The sequence below is a fragment of the Chlorocebus sabaeus genome, chromosome 1 (assembly GCF_047675955.1).
Source record: "Chlorocebus sabaeus isolate Y175 chromosome 1, mChlSab1.0.hap1, whole genome shotgun sequence".
Classification (NCBI taxonomy): Eukaryota; Metazoa; Chordata; class Mammalia; order Primates; family Cercopithecidae; genus Chlorocebus; species Chlorocebus sabaeus.
In genome coordinates this window covers 33,086,099-33,102,819 of record NC_132904.1, presented here as the reverse complement: position 1 = coordinate 33,102,819, position 16,721 = coordinate 33,086,099, and the positions used below count along the sequence as shown (strand labels likewise).

The 16,721-nt window shown below is 36.4% G+C and overlaps 1 protein-coding gene and 1 long non-coding RNA gene across 6 annotated transcripts in view; one reads left to right on the top strand and one right to left on the bottom strand.

Annotated features, from left to right (window-relative positions):
• The window catches only part of ELP4 (elongator acetyltransferase complex subunit 4), a 266,231-nt gene that overhangs the window by 224,743 nt on the left and 24,767 nt on the right, over positions 1-16,721 (top strand). Inside the window, exon 10 of one of the 5 annotated variants that reach the window (XM_073017531.1) lies at positions 8,848-8,877. The exons of the other annotated variants lie outside the window; for them this stretch is intronic. Coding sequence (XP_072873632.1) covers positions 8,848-8,862 — 15 coding nt within the window. The 3' untranslated portion in view covers positions 8,863-8,877. Of the gene's footprint in view, positions 1-8,847; positions 8,878-16,721 lie in introns of those variants that run through there. 5 annotated transcript variants of the gene reach the window in all.
• The window catches only part of LOC140712022 (uncharacterized), a 125,665-nt gene that overhangs the window by 99,686 nt on the left and 9,258 nt on the right, over positions 1-16,721 (bottom strand). The window lies entirely within an intron of this gene.

Sequence of the window (16,721 nt, the reverse complement as noted above, 5' to 3'; positions counted from 1 at the left end):
CATATACAAAAATAAACTCAAAATGGATTAAAGACTTAACCATAAGACCTGAAACTGTTTAAAACTCCCAGAAGAAAACGTAAGAGAAAAGCTGTATGACGTTGATCTTGGATATGACATGAAAAGCACAGGTAACAAAAGCAAAAGTAAACAAGTAGGACTATTAAAAAATAAAAGCTTCTGCACCATAAAGGAAGTAATTAAGGTGGCCTGCAGACTGGGAGAAAGTACTTGCAAATCTGTAAGTCATATATCTGATAAGGGATTAACATCTGAAATATTTAGAGAACTCCTATAACTGAATAGCAACAAACAGATAACCCGATTCAAAAATGGTCAAAGGACTTGAGTAGACATTTCTTCAAAGAAGACATACAAGTGGCCAAAACGTTTATGAAAAACTCAGAATCACAATAATCAAGGAGGAGATGCAAATCAAAATCACAATAAGATTACCTCATACCTGGAAAATAAGTGTCGACAAGGATTGTAACTCTTGTGCATTATTGATGGAAATGTAAAATGTATAGCCACTGTGGAAAACAGTATAGAGGTTCCTCAAAAAATTAAATAGAATTTACATATGATGCAGCAATTCCACTTCTGGCTATTTATGCAAAAGAATTGAAACCGGGATCTTGAAGAGATATTTTACACTGCCATGTTCATAGCAGCATTATCCACAAGAGCCAAGAGGTGAGAGGAACCTGAATGTTCATCAACAGATAAATGTGGTATATATGTACAATGGAATATTATCCAGCCCTAATAAAGAAGGAAATCCAGCCAGGCACAGTGGCTGAAGCCTGTAATTCCAGCACTTTGGGAGGCCAAGACAGGAAGATTGCTTGAGCCTGGAGTTCGAGATCATTCTGGCCAACACAGCAAAAGCCCATCTCTACAAAAAAAAAATAAATAAATAATTAGCCAGGGATGACAATGTATGCCTGTAGTCCCAACTACTCAGGAGACTGAGGTGGAAAGATTGCTTGGGCCAGGTGTTCAAGGCTGCAGTGAGCTGTGTTTACACCACTGTACTCCAGCCTGGGGGACAGAGTGAGATCCTGTCTCAAAAAAATAAATGAATAAATAAAAATAAAAAAACAAAAAAGCCAGGTGTAGTGACCCACGCCTATAATCCCAGCACTTTGGGAGGCTGAGGCAGGTGGATTGCCTGAGGCTACAAGTTCAAAACAAGCCTGGGCAACATGGCAAAACCCCGTCTCTACAAAAAATACAAAAGTTTGCCGGGCATGGTGGAATGTGCCTGTAGTCTCAGCTCCTGGGTAGGCAGAGGTGGGAGGATTGCTTAAACCTGAGCCTGGGAGGTCAAGGTCGTAGTGAGTGGAGATCGTGCTACTGTAGTCTAGCCTGGGCAACAGAGTAAGAAGAAAAAAAAAAAAAGGAAATTCTGCAGCATGGATGAATCTTGAGGACATTATGCTAAATGAAATAAGCCAGTCACAGAAAGGCAAATATTGCATGATTCTACATATATGAGTATCTAAAATAGTCAAACTAATCAAAGCAGAAAATAAAATAGTAGTAACCAGAAACTGGAAGGAGGAAAAAATGAGGAGTTGCTATTCAATGATTATAAAGTACAGCATTGTACCTGTAGTTCACAATACTATGCTGCACACCTAAAAAAGTCATAAAGAGTGTAGATCTCATGTTATGTGTTTTTTACCACAATTTTTTTAAAAGATAAATCTAGCTGTTTTAATCTCATACACCAGCATTCTCATGACAAATGGGGAATATTAGGATGAGACAGATTTGTATTGAAAAAGACAAAACCAATAAAAGTGTAGTGACACAATTAAAATTCTCTAAGACTAAACATTTCTGGAAAGTATACATGAGTATAATACATTGAAATGCAGCTTTTACTAAGTCTGCTTATATGTTCATTTTCAAAGTATGAGATTGATATTTATTACGGATGTCAGAGGAATTGTTTTCTTCACTGTGGGTCTGTGTTGTATAGCACTTTTTATTTGTGATTTGTTCTCTCTTAGGGCTATTTCAAGTATGATTTTTGTAGACATGCTATGGAATTTGTTTCCTTGACATGTACAATAAGTTCAGAATACTTCTTTCAGTCTTTTTTGTTGGTGTGTAAGATTATTAATAGTGAAAAACTTTAAAGTAGAATCTAGTACTCTTTATAGTTCAGACTTTTATTTTGGTAATAATGATTAATTTAGAGAATCTCATATTAAGATTCATGCTATATTGCCATTATTTTAAAAGTGTGAAATGCATGAGTTTTAAAAGACCAAGTTTAAAATACTAATAATTAGTGATATTCATATACCATATGTTTACCTACAAATATCTTAGGTTATGTTTACTACACACTAAAGCTCCTCTCGAGCACAAAGCAAGCACACGCTTGTCAGACCACAAGCAAATCCATAATTTCCACAATTGGTGTCAACCTTTCCATTTATTTATTAAGTACAGAACATATTTACCTATTTACCAGAATATTTACTTATAGAGTCCCCATTTCCTTAAGCATTACTGCCACCACTCCAATTCTGAAAATGAAAATCAAGAAATTTTTTTCTCTCTTAACTCATAGACATGCTTTGCTCTGAAGCTTCAAATAAGCAAACACGGTTGCCAAGAGAAGCTTTAAGAAAGCTAGTTTTATACTCAGAGGTTATACAGTTGAAAAAACTATATAGCAATCATTTTAAAATTTGTACTGAATTATCTGGTTTTGCTGTCAGGCCTAGAGTTCATCAGATAATTTCCAGAGCTGTAATTCATTTTCACTTATGAGACCTTAGACTGTTACAGGGAAAAGGGTTTTTTTCTCCTCTCAAGTTTTTCCAGTAATGCTTCCATGTACCATTAAACTGCTGGCACATTTTAGTCCCAGAGGATAGATTTTGTTTGGCATCCTAAGGAATTTTGATATATTTAAGAAGGTGAGAAGTACACATTGGCATCATTTAAACAACATAAGTCTACACCCAATTGGCTTTTACATGCCAAAGATGTGAAATGTGCCAACTGTTTAATAGTACACAATAACTGTTCAACTACATAAGTTGATTTCAGTGAAACAGTTTGATGTGTGTTTTATCCTGAATCATTTAGATACAATTAAGTCTATGGTGCCTTCATAATAGAGGCAGGCTGTTCCTAACTTTTGTATAAGCAGATATTAATATTATTGAAATGTTAGTCATAGTTGAATTGAATAGAATATAAGAGTATTGCTTTAGTTTAAGGTGCCTTTTCAGCAACTTCAGTAGTTTCTATACTGCCAGCAAATGTGAAATAGGAAAACAGAATTTGAAATTGACTATCTTTATTTCTTTTAATAAAACAAATTTGTACTTTTAGTGAGTTGGGGAAGCATATGATAGATTTTCTTTTATTTTCAGACTTTTAAATATATATGCTATTCATTTTAACCAGACTCTGTGTGTGTGTGTGTGTCAGTCACTGTGCAAGCCCTAATTGGAAAAATGAGCATGACTGTGCAAGCCCTAATTGGAAAAATGAGCATGGAGAGAGAAAGATAAAAATGGTATAACCTTCTCTTTCTAAGGAACTTACAATCAAATAGGGGAAGACATGGAAAGAGAGAGAATACAAGTACTAACTCTAATGCAAAGCAGACAGTCCTTGTGTTTTAACTTTTGGAAAGCAAAAGTTAATATGACATTAGAGAGTATGAGAACTGGGGGCAAGTGAAGGCTATGTTAGGAAGGGAAGGGTGATGTGAGGGCTCCATATAATTAGCTTAAAAGAACTTAAAGGATGATCCCTATCTTAGAGGAAGCAAAGGAATAGAAGTAGACTATAGAACCATAAAGTGTGGAGAAGGGAAGGTGGAGGGGAAGAGGTTTAAGTGATATAAAAGAAGGTAAATTTCCCTCTGTTACCAAATTAGGGGAAAAGGACTAGATGGAATTTTATAAAATGTGTAGAATACATTTGAGATACTCACAATATATTAGTTTCATAGCCTATATAAATTTCACTTTGGGTAACCTGTGGTCACCCAAAAGAGATAGGCAGTCATCCTTCAGACAGCCAAAACTGAGATACGTTGAAAAGGCCAATATGTCTACCACTCTGGAGAGACATCACATCAGTAGTAATCATCATGGTCAGAGAAAAGCAGCAGTGGTTTTCAATATGACTCCAAATAAAATGTCACAAGGACAAAGCCTCTGTACTTGGCTGCTTCTCTTTGTAGTGTGCTCTGTAGTGTGTGGCAACAGAGATTCACTTATTTAACAAATGATTAATGATTTCTGCAAGCAACCTAGGAGCCAGGTAGTAGAAAGTAAAATTGGAAGATAAGTTAGTGTCAAGTCATGAAAGCCTTTTTAGTGTTTAGTGCCAAACAACTTTTCTAAAAGACAAAGCATATTAGAGCTGAAAAACTATTACTTAAAATTATGTTTGGACTATATCCAAAAAAGAGCTCTTGTAAGAATATGCAAAACAGAATATTTTACAATTGTAGATTACAGTTCCTTTTAGAGATAAGCAGCTGAAGATAATTTTAGAACATCCTCCAGTTGTTTCCTTTTTCTGCAGTGAGCAGATTCGTAGTTATGTTCCCTCACAGTAGTGGTTAATGTTATTAAGTCTTTCTCTTATACATCTAAATAGATTGCTCTAACAGCACAGTAAACCAAGATCTCTTTTTTTTTTTTTTTTTTTTTTTTTTTTTGAGAAGGAATCTCATTCTGTCGCCCAAACTGGAATGCAGTGATGTGACCTCAGCTCACTGCAACCTCCACCTCTCAGGTTCATGCTATTTTCCTGCCTCAGCCTCCCGAGTAGCTGGGACTACAGGCTCCTGCCACCACGCCCAGCTAATCTTTGTAGTTTTTGTAGAGACGGGGTTTCACCATGTTGACCAGGCTGGTCTTGAACTCCTGACCTCAGGTGATCTGCCCACCTCAGCCTCCCAAAGTGCTGGAATTACAGGCGTGAGCCACCACACCTGGTCATAAACCAAGATCTTATAGCATAGATTTCTAGTTGATATTTACTTTAATGAACACTAAACTGTGACTATTATTGGTGTCTTTTTTCCCTATATATCCGACTGTCTCTTCTACCTTCGGTGAGCTTATATTATAATAAGACAGAAAAGGCTAGTAGATATGAAACAAAATTGTGCAGAGGGCAGGTGCAGTGGCTCACACCTATAACCACAGCACTTTGGGAGGCCGAGGTGGGAGGATCACTTGAGACCAGGAGTTCAAGACCAGCCATTCAAGACCAGCCTGGTGGACCTAGCAAGACCCCATCTGTGCCAAGTAAAGTAAAATTTTGCAGAATAGTCTGTGATTATAGCTCAGCAAGTCAAGGTATTTAGGTCTAGAATAAGGACAGTGCTAGGATGTGGCCAAACTTTGAAGTATGATATAATTAAGTTCATTAGTATAAGGCTACTAAAAGAGGAAGATCTTCCTGATAAAGAAAAGCATAAGTAAAAGCAAGAAGATATGAATGCCGGTTGCATACTTAGAAACAGTATAGAATCTGGCCTGAGAGAAGAAAGTTTGTATTGGGGAAAATAACTGAGATAAGGATGACTTATGGAATGCCTTGAAAGCCATAGAGGATATAGAGAAGCACTGTAGGTTCTGGGTGGTATGCTAAAAAACAGCATTTAGTAAACACTACTGTAGAAGAAATGTACAGGACATATTCATGGAGGCAGAGAAGAGTCAGGGATGCAGTTATCTTAAGTGTGAGTTTATGAAAGCATCAGAAAACTCTAGTAAAAGTGGGGAAGGAAAGAGATGCGTAAAAGTCCCTTTCAACAGATAAGAAAATTTGAACACAGATTAGTTATAGAGAGTAAGAAAAAACTGATTAAAGATGCAGCTGTTACATATGGCCCTATACAGTCACATTGACTTTTCTAAGTGGTATTTCCCCCAGCAACTTGGACCCTAAGTCTTTTACACATATTCATACAACTGTTACTCCAAATTACTTCCTCAGTCAGTGATTTCTAATTCTAACCCATGATCTTTAAAACATAGATTTTTTTAACTTCTATGTATTCTATATCATTGGAATTTAAAGGCTTTTCCTTGTATTTAAATTAGGTCTCTGTGGAATGTAGGTAAAAAGAAGGGAACTGTGGGAGAAAAGGAGCAGGGAGAAATACTAAAAAAATAAATAAATAAATACATAAATATAACCACATAGTAATTCCTGTAACTAGAAAATAAAACTAAATAGATGCATTTCTTGAACATGCTCAGAGCCATTTAAGCAACTTTATTCCCTGTCAACATCTCGGAACCTTTATGACTTTTATGATGTTGATGGAAGTACTTCCTGGAAGCATATGGTTTGCTTGGTAGTTATTCTTCCAACTTCATTGCTGGCAGAATATCACCCCAAAGAAGAGAATACAGATTGGTGATGATCAGCCTCAGTGCAGGTAGCATAGCTCTGAAGCTTTGTGGTGAGGCTTTTTCTAGACTCTGGAGAAACTTCTTGAGGTTTTTCAGAACACCGAAGCCTTTAGGAAAAGTAACTACTTTCTTTTTAGTACATGGTTAACTCATTCACAGTAAAAACCATCTCTCTTCCCTGTCATAGTGGTCTTTCCCTCAGGCTACCTGGGATGCAGTCAAAGGTTTTCGGAGTCCTTGATTGTCTTGCCTGAAGGTACAATGTGACCTAGATGGATGTGACATGTTGTCCTTGTCCTGTTGCTTGGTTCACTTCCACAAAAGTTTTCTTCCATAAAAAGTGTTGTGTTTTTAATTGTTTTTGTTTTTATTTTACATGTTCTGCTGTCTACCCAATTCCTCAGAGCCCTGAAAGAGTAAGAAATGTGTAATTTCTGATTTCTCCTTCCAGCCAGAATATCTTCCTGATAGCATGTTTCCTACAGGGCTCTTTTAAATGTCTTATGTGGTGAAATTCAGGCTTTTGTCATTATTTCCTGTAATCTCCCTAACTGTTCAGCTCCATGTCCAGGCTTAGTTCACTGTATTCTATTCATGATTCACCTTTCCCTTCTCCAGCCTATAGGCAGACATGCATTTAAATGAAATGTACAGAAGGAACATTCCTTTTATTAACCTCCACAGACAAGAATTCTTCAGGCTCCAGTATTTAATACCTCAGTTTCAGTATCTTTGCATATAGATTATACAATGTTAAAGTCTGAAAGAACCTAGGATATCACCAAGTCCTAAACTTATTTCATTTGCCAGAGGATTAAGTCCTAGATAATTACATAAAATACACATTCTAAACCCTCCCTCAACTCAAATTAATATGTGCGTTTTTAATGATGACTTTCTAACAAGTTCACTGGTAGAAATTGACCTCAGCACCTATTTCCCTGTAAAGCTGACTATGGCCGTAGCCAAGAACAAAGCCTAAAGTTCTTTCAAGGGTTTAATTTATTTCATGCATCAAGCCTCTGCATATATCCAGCACTTTTCCAACTTAAAAACTAATTTCAAACAAAATGTACAATCTTCTTTCCAACCCTCTTCAACCATGTGTCCTCTCCCAACTCTACTTTCTGAAAAATCTGGGAGAGGAAGAGGGACCCAAAACTTTACTGTCAGACAAGAGATACACAGGAAACACAGTTGCCATTAATACCATATAGGGTGAAAAAATGGCTTCATCCCTTTCAGAAAGGCTGAACTGGGAGGACGAGGAAAAAGAAAGCATACTCAGAGTTTGACATTGAGTAGACACTCAATAAATATTTTTTGAATGAATGAAATGAGGTGAATCAATGAACCACGGACCTGAGGCTCTGTCTCCAGCATACCCTCTCTTCTAAACCCCAACAACAACCTGGACATCACCATTTGATGATTCCAAAGAAACCTAAACATGTCTAAAACTTAATTAATCGCCTTTCACCCATCTCCTACTCTAATGTTCCCTGTCTCAATGCCTGGTACCTAAAAATGCCAACCACATAAACCACTAACCTAGAAGTCATCCTCTCATTGACTTCTCACCTCCAGTCTAACAAGTCCTGTCAACTCTACCCTTTACAATATGACAGGTCTATCAAAAATCTTCCCCACAAAAAAGGTACAAAATCTAGATAACTTTATTACAATTTCATGTAATCCCTCTTGTAAAAGTTGTGTAAGAAAACTGAGGGGAAAAAGCTATTCAACTAATTTTGTAAAACTAGTATTATCAAAACTAGATAGGGATAATACAGGAAAAGGAAACTGTACATCAGTGTCACTATTGCAGATAGAAAAACAAAATCTAAATAGAACAGTGTCAGGTGGAATTTGGCAGTTTATTCACACACACACACACACACTACTACTACTATTGCTACTACTAGATAAAGTTTCTCACAAAAACAGGAATGATTCAACATCACAATGTAGAAATATACTTGATATAACTTAGCACTCATTCTTAGTAATTTTAAAAAACAAATTTCCTAGGAAACAGCATAGAAGAAAAATTCCTATCCTCATAAAGGGTCACCATCAGGAACAAAGAAAATGTATTTTTCTTAGTCACCATCAAGAACAAAGAGAATATATTTTTCTTAATGATAAAATTTTGGAAATATTTCAACTAAAGTCGGGAGTAAGAATGTCTACTCTCTCCAGGTCTATTTTACATTTTTACTAGAGGTGCTAACCATTTTAATAACTCCCTAATGGGGAAGAAGCAAATATCATAAGAACTGGAAAGAACAAGACCAAACTGTCCCTATCTATAGCCAAGAGAATCTACAAACAGAATTCAACAAGGTTGCCAGATTCACGACCTCAGACCTACAACTTGCTATTCCTGTAACTAACCTTGGCCATTACTTAACTATCTATATTACAGTTTGCTCATCTGTAAAAGGGTGATCGAGAAGATTAACCAATGTAAAGTACCTGCTGCGCTGTAAGTACATAAGTATGAGCTATTACTAGCACCATTGAATTAATACACTATGTTTAGCAGTCTTACTATACCTAACTAGAAAATATAATAATAAGAGCTAATGATTGTTTATCAAGTCATGTGGTCTGCTTACCAAAAAAGATCTGCAGTAACTTTCCAAATCACTCCATAGAAAAGCTGAAGTCTTTATAGTGACTTACAAGACTTACGTCATTTTGCCCTCTACTTTATGTCTTTCTTCATCTCCTCTACTTACTTTTCTTCAGATATGCCGGCCTCCTCACTATTCCTGGATTCACCCAGCAAGCTACCTCATCAGGGCCTTGATACTGCTATTCCCTCTGCCTGGGACAGTGCAAATTAAAATAACTATCATGTCATATCCATCAAACTGGTACATTTTCTAAAGTCTAACAGTCAAGTAAGTTGGCAGAGAGGTTAAGAGAAACAGGAATTTTCATACTCTACTGATGGTTATATAAATGGTTACAACTGCTTCTCAGAAAAAGTTGGCAATAACTTGTAATATGGATACCATGGATGTTTTTTGACCAGGAAATTGCACTTGTGGATACACACCCTAGAACAACTTCAGCACATAAATAAGAGGAAAAGTAAAAGAATGTTGAATATAGCATTTTTTATGAGACAGAAAAATATGAGATAAGTTACAAAATGATACATGCATTATGATTGCATTTGTATGAAATTTATGAAATTTTAAATATGTAAAATAACATTATACATTATGTATATACATATATCTAGTAGTGATTCAAAACTGTCCATAAGAAAAATAAATGTCAAATTTATTTCAGTGCTTTCCTCTAGAGAGGTATGGAGTGGTGGAGAGATACACAGGAACCTTCGCTCTTCTTTTATTCCAAAGCAAGTGTGACCAAATGTTAGAAGGCAGTGAGTTTAGTGATTAGTACATGGGTGCATCAATTAATGTTATTTTCTGAGTTTTCTAGATATTTGAAATATTTCTGTGTAAATGCACACATGTCCCAAATGTAGCCACTTCTTACCACCTCTGCTGCTACAATCATGAGCCTAATCCCCATCATATCTTGCTATCATCAGCTTCTCACAAAGTCTGCTACAGTAGCCTCCTAACTTGTCTGCCCATACTTACTTGCCATACAGCATTCAAAGTAATCCTTTATCATGAAGTAAATTAGATTATGCTACTCCCCTGCTCAGAACACTCCAGTGGCTTCTCATTAAAATCCGTACTATTTACTGTCCTGTCTACTCTCAGAACTTATTCCCTACCACTTTTCCCCAGCCCACCAAGGTGCAACCACCTTTGTCATCTTGCTGTTGCTTGCCAACCATGTTCTTACTTCAGCGACTTGCACCTACTGTACCCTCTAGTACAGTAATACTAGTACCAGTAGTGTTCCTTGCATTGTTCTGTACTTCACTTTTTTTAAGTCTCTGCTTGAATGACCTTCTCAGAAAGGCTTTCCCTGACCAACCTATCTTTAAAATATCCTCTCCCCAGACCGGGCATGATGGCTTATGCCTGTAATCCCAGCACTTTGGGAGGCCGAGGCAGGTGGATCACCTGAGGTCAGGAGTTCGAGACCAGCCTGACCAACATGGTGAAACCCCATCTCTACTGAAAAATACAAAAACTAGCCAGGCATGGTGGCGGGCGCCTGTAATCCCAGCTACTCAGGAGGCTAGGCAGGAGTATCACTTGAACCCAGGAGGCCAAGGTTGCTGTGAGCCGAGATCACACCATTGCACTCCAGCCTAGGCGATAGAGCAAGACTCCGTGTCAAAAATAAATCCTCTCCCTGGCCTAAAGCAATGACACCCCTGTAACAATGGCATTCCAGTGCCAGTTCTTGGTCTCTGAGCTCAGTTTTCCAATAAAAGAAACCAGGGCTTCCAGAAGAAGTGTTTGATTGCTTGATTCCAGACCCAAAAGAGGGAAAATATAAAACAAGACTGGACATCATGTGCCAAAAAGTAAGGAAACATTTAAAGAAACATGAATGGGGACATGTCAAAAAACCCACAGGAGCCAGCCTGAAATAGCTCTTGATGACCAAAGATAAAACAATTAGAGCAAGAAAATAATACTGGTTTTTAACCCCTAAAATAAAATAAATATCTATGAGTTCATACTATTGTAATAAATAAATTAATGAATTAATAAATGTAGAAGGAAAGAGGAAAATAGAGAATTGCTATCAGGCAGATAACACAGTAATAAATGTTGCAGACGAGATTCCTCAAAGTTACTTAATGGGTAGAAATTTGAGCAAGGTACTTACAAAGGATAAGGTAAAATTTTATATTGAAGAAACCTGACAGACACCAACTTGACAAAATAGTCAAGGTAAAAAGCACCAGTATATAAGACATATCAGCATCATGAACCACTTGGTAAAATGCACTGAGAAGCAGACATTATTTTTGTAGCAGTCTTGCCAAAAATGCATAACTTCTATCATGAAAAAACTTCAGAGAAACCCATATTGAGAAACGTTCTATAAAATAACTGATTAGTACTCTTTAGAAATATCAAAGTCATACATAAAAGACAAGGAAAAGCTGAGAAATTGTTATAGACTAGAGGAGACCTGTAGAGATTTAGCAACTGAATGCAAGTGGGATCCTGGAATTACAAAAAAAAAAAAAAAGAGTATTAGTGGACCTGGACCTGGTACCTAAAATTATACCTGTAGCTTAGTAATTACTTATCACATTGGTATGTCTGTCCATCCATTCATCCATCCATCTTTGATACCTCCCTTTTTCTCATGATTCACATCCAATTTCTCACCGTATCTTTGTTTAACACCTGGTTCCTTGTGGAGAGAGACTAGGAGACAAATGATATCAGCAACAGAGCAACAACTTTTTGGTAGATCCTGTATGAATTTTCCTACATATCCAGGATAAGATTTTATTTTGAAAGAGTAAAAATATTGAAAGTTTTGGGAAATTTATGTAAAAGAATCACAGAAGTGATCACACATGGAAGTAACAAAGCCTCTGACTTTGCCTGTTTGGGGGATGGGAGCTCATCTTTACTTGCCTAGATTGTTGTACTGGCCTCCTAATTGGTCTCCCTGCTTCCAGTGTTGCCCAGCCCTTTATTCGCACGCAGGAATGATGTCCTTATAGCCAGAGAAGTATTTTCAGGGGGAAAACCTAATCATGTCACTTTCTGTGACTAAAAGCCTTCATCACTTCACCATTGCCTTCAGAATTGAAGCCCTACAGATTCTGCCTCTGGCAACTTCTCCATCCTTATCTTTGACTATTTCCTTGCACAAACCATAATCACCATTCATACCAAACAACCCAGACTGTTACCACTCTTTGGCTTTGCATTTACTGTTTGTCTTCTTCTCCTAGGACTCTAATTTCCCATCTAACTCTAACCTGCCTTTTAAATTTGACTGGAGCAGTACCTTCTCCTCAAAGCCTTTCCTTGTCCGCTAAAGTCTCTCTTTAAGTGTGCTTTCAGCACCTTTCAGCTCCTTTGCAGCACGTTCTTAAGGATAAAGATTACTTGAATCTCCAGCTAGCTTGTTGCCTTGTACATGGTGGTGCTCAATAAACGTTGGTTGAGAAAGAAAAGGAAAAAAGGAAAAAGGACAGGAAGGTTTTAAAGTTATGTAAATATTAAGCAAAAAAATAAAAGTCATCCTGCTTTTCTCCTTCTCTACTTTGATTTCAGGCTCTTGCATATTTGTGTAATTTATTTTACCTGATTATCTGCCTATCCTTTGACATAGATGAAATGTAAATATACATTAACTGAAGGAGATTTAGAAAGCTGTCCACTGTGGCATAAACAATTGCTGATAACAATGGTATTGAGCCAGATTAAGAGTATGAAGTGCATGTTTCATTGTAACCATCAGAGAATCTGATATAATGTCTATATTTTTAACTTGTTCACCATCTTTGAACTTGACAATGCCAATTTTTTGAAAAACCCATAGTAAAATATAGAACTATCTCCAAAAAGTGTGTTTTGAACAATGCATGCCAGCTTAAGGAATGCAAGAAAATCAAAATATGCCTTCTACTTACTTGATTTGCTTCCTCTGTATTTGTAATTACTGACAAGTTTACTTGGTATTTATTTGCTATACCCAGACTATGGAAAACCATGGAAGGGGTTAAATAAATTAGCCCCTGAGTTTTTAGTCTACCTAAGGAAAAACAAATTTCTAAGGGAAAGCAGGGGAAGTATAAAGCTAGTGGAAGGGGAAAGATCCCAGTTACATTTTTACCTCACTGAATTCTTTCCAAACTCAAGACTACAGATTTTTTTTTTTTTTTTTTTTTTTTTTTTTTTTGCTTCTACCATGCCAAGCATGGTATTTTTAGTAACAGTAGTACAGAGCAAGCAGCCTGTCGTTTGGGAGCTGACAAATAAGCACACTGTTCCTCTTACACACAATATGTTCCGCATCTTTATCTCCACTCATCCTTACAGAAGCTCTTCAGCTTGCCGTGTTCCTTTAAGGAAATGACAAGGAGCACTGGTTAATAAGCTCTTAGGGTTATTCAGTATCCCTCTTCAATGCTCATTTTCTGAAGTTGAAAACACTTACGCATGTGCACACATGCACACTAAACTTTGTCAGAGATGAAGTACTTCCAAATGGTACTTGAATGTGATTAAGGGAACCCTGGGCCTGATAGGACTCATTACGCAACATGCCAGACATAACAGTTTGCTCAAACTTTGGTTCTAAGAAAAGGAAACGTCTTGGTAAAAAATGACTCATAGAAGTAGAGGTAATCGTTTATTGTATTTCTATATAAATGTGTGCTCAATACATCATTTTAAAAGAAATGTAGCAGACTTTTTTCTTACAAAATATGCATACACCGAAATAGTGTCTGTCATTTCTTTGGCATTAGACAAAGAAATCAGAGTCTGTTTGACTTATTGCCATGAGTTTCTGGTATAGAGTTATCTATTTTTCCTCCCTGATCATTATAATTTTCTAAAACAATTCAAGACTATATTAAGCAATTTTATACTTAATGTCATTGGTAAATTTTATGTTTATTTTCAAGTCAATGGTTAATAATGTTATTTTACAATGTGGTTCTACAAATCTTTCAACACAGCTTAAAGTTACTCAATTCCGTTTTCAACTTCTAATTTCAGAGCGTATTAACAACCATCCCATTGTTGAATTTCCTACCCCTAGGTAAATTCCTCAAGGATTTTTTATATTATCTCAGCCTTTAATTTGTGGGTCACACTCATGTTCGTTCTTTATCATTCCAGAAATGGAATCTGTTTGAATTATATAGCAATATAGTGAAGAAATTAGAAATTAATGGTTATTGAAATCAAATAGACTTATAGGAACTTAAGATTATTAAGCGCAAGGTTTTATAGATGGTAACTACACTGTGTTTCAACTGGACTAGACTATTATGACCATGGAAGTTGTCAACCTAGAAAATTATCTGCTTTTTCATTTTTTGCCCAGCACAAGTTTTGTCAGATAGTATATGTCACAATATATTGTACAGGACCTCACCTCACACTAAAACGTTTTATATGAAATAAATTCTGTTGTGAATGATATGTTGACAAAGAAGGTGGACCTTTTTTTTTTTTTGGAGACAGTCTCACTTTGTTGCCCATGCTGGAGTGCAGTGGCACAACCACAGCTCACTGCAACCTCCATCTTCCAAGTTCAAGCAGTTCTCCACCTCAGCCTCCTGAATAAGCTGAGACTACCAGCACATGCCACCACACTCAGCTAATTTTTATATTTTTTGTAGAGACAAGGTCTCACCATGTTGCCCAGGCTGGTCTCGAAATCCTGAACTAAGTAAGCCACCACACCCAGCCAGAACTTTTTAATAAAAAAAATTTTTTTTTTAATTTAATGATCTTAACAAGCTCATGTCATATTATGTAACATATCTAGTTGTTTTCTTGTTGGTAGATATACACCTGTGACATACTTTCATCCATCATTCTGTTCTGTGAAAATTAACAAAATTGCTTAATATGTTTTTATTTAAATGACTACACATGCTGAGAATTAATCTTATATTCTGGTACCTATAAAACAAATAGCAAAAAGAAGTTTTGCTTGGTGTACCCACATAATGCATTCATCATCCTCCAAAGTAATTAATTTACAAATCAAGAAGTTATTTCCCATACATATTTCCTTCTAGTAGAAAAGCAAAGTTAGAGAATATATTAAGTTTTGAGTTTTTTGCTTTGTTCTTAGGTGCCTTAAATGCCTATATGTAATTTTACAAGAATCCACTGCTTAAAAATAGTTGATTTTATCCTGAATGACTGAAGCAGCTATGCTAACATTAGCCATACCTTATGAGGATAAGGAAAATATATCATTCATGGATATTCATACTATCCTTTATTTTTAAAGGGGGATTTATCCTAAAAGGTGTCTGAAATAAGAATTCACTTTCCTTTTCCCAAGCTCCCAAAAACATAATTTCACTAACTGTGTAATATGCATCTTCTCATAAACCTCCACAAAGTACAAAACATCCTGTTGCTTAATTTTTATTAAGGCTTATTTTCACACACTAATAGCATTGTTTTTCTTGAAATATGCCATACCTCGTTTAAGTGTTTTTTGTGTTTGTTTGTTTGTTTGTTTGTTTGTTTGAGTGGGAGTCTCGCTCTGTCACCCAGGCTGGAGTGCAGTGGCATGGGCTTGACTCACTGCAACCTCCGCCTCCCGGGGTTCAAGCAGTTCTTGTGCCTCAGCCTCCCGAGTAGCTGGGATTACAGGTGTATGCCACAATGCCCAGCTAATTTTTGTATTTTTAGCAGAGACAGGGTTTCACTTGGCCAGGGTAGTCCTGAACTCCTGACCTCAAGTAATCCACCTGTCTCGCCCTCCCACAGTGCTGGGATTACAGGCTATGAGCTACTACAGTCGGTCAGTGTTTTCTAATAACCAGCTTGAATAGTTTGTATTCATCAGCTTCAGTGCTTTATTAAGTGAAATGAGATATTGATGAGCCTGACTACCATAAATGATATATACTCTTATGTCCACCTTTGGGATGGGCTATATATCACATAAACTCCTAACAAATTACGTACCAACTTCTCCTCCAGTGCTAGGGAAGGAGAAGCTTGCCTTAGGTACATGGACACTAGAAAAACTGAAGTTTTGACTGAGCAATATCTCATTTATTTGGCCTGCTGTTTCCTAATGGTACAACTTTGAAACATGTCACCACATTAAATCTAATCTAGGCTCAAAAAGTCCTATTTCTTCTTTCCTGTGGATTTCATAATATTTCCAGAATGCCTCTAGTCCTTGAAAGAAATTATTCTAAACCGCAGCTTAACAGATTGGATTATATCTTACCATCCTCATTTTATCTTTCTTGCTTTGGCAAGTTCTTTTCCATAAGTAGAAATATGCATCAGTTTAAGTATGCTAGATTTTTTTAAGTGTGGAATTATAAAAACATTAGAAGATGATATTTGTATTTCAAAAGATCTTTTCGCTTTACACAGGATTCCTAATAGGTCCCACTTAAGTACAAGTTAAATAGCATATTTCACTTCATGTCAATTTAATTTAGATATAACTTTTTAGAAATAGTATGTCCTGTATACCCCTGTACTTAGATGACTTCCTTAGATATTCCAGATTATTCTAAGGGAAAATTAAATGCAAAATAATTATGACTTATTATTTAACCGTATTACATTATGATTATAATAGCAGAGATCAGTCATCTTTTCACCAGAATGTTGTATGTTTCTGAGTGATCAGATACATTGCTTTCTCAATCCAAAAATAACT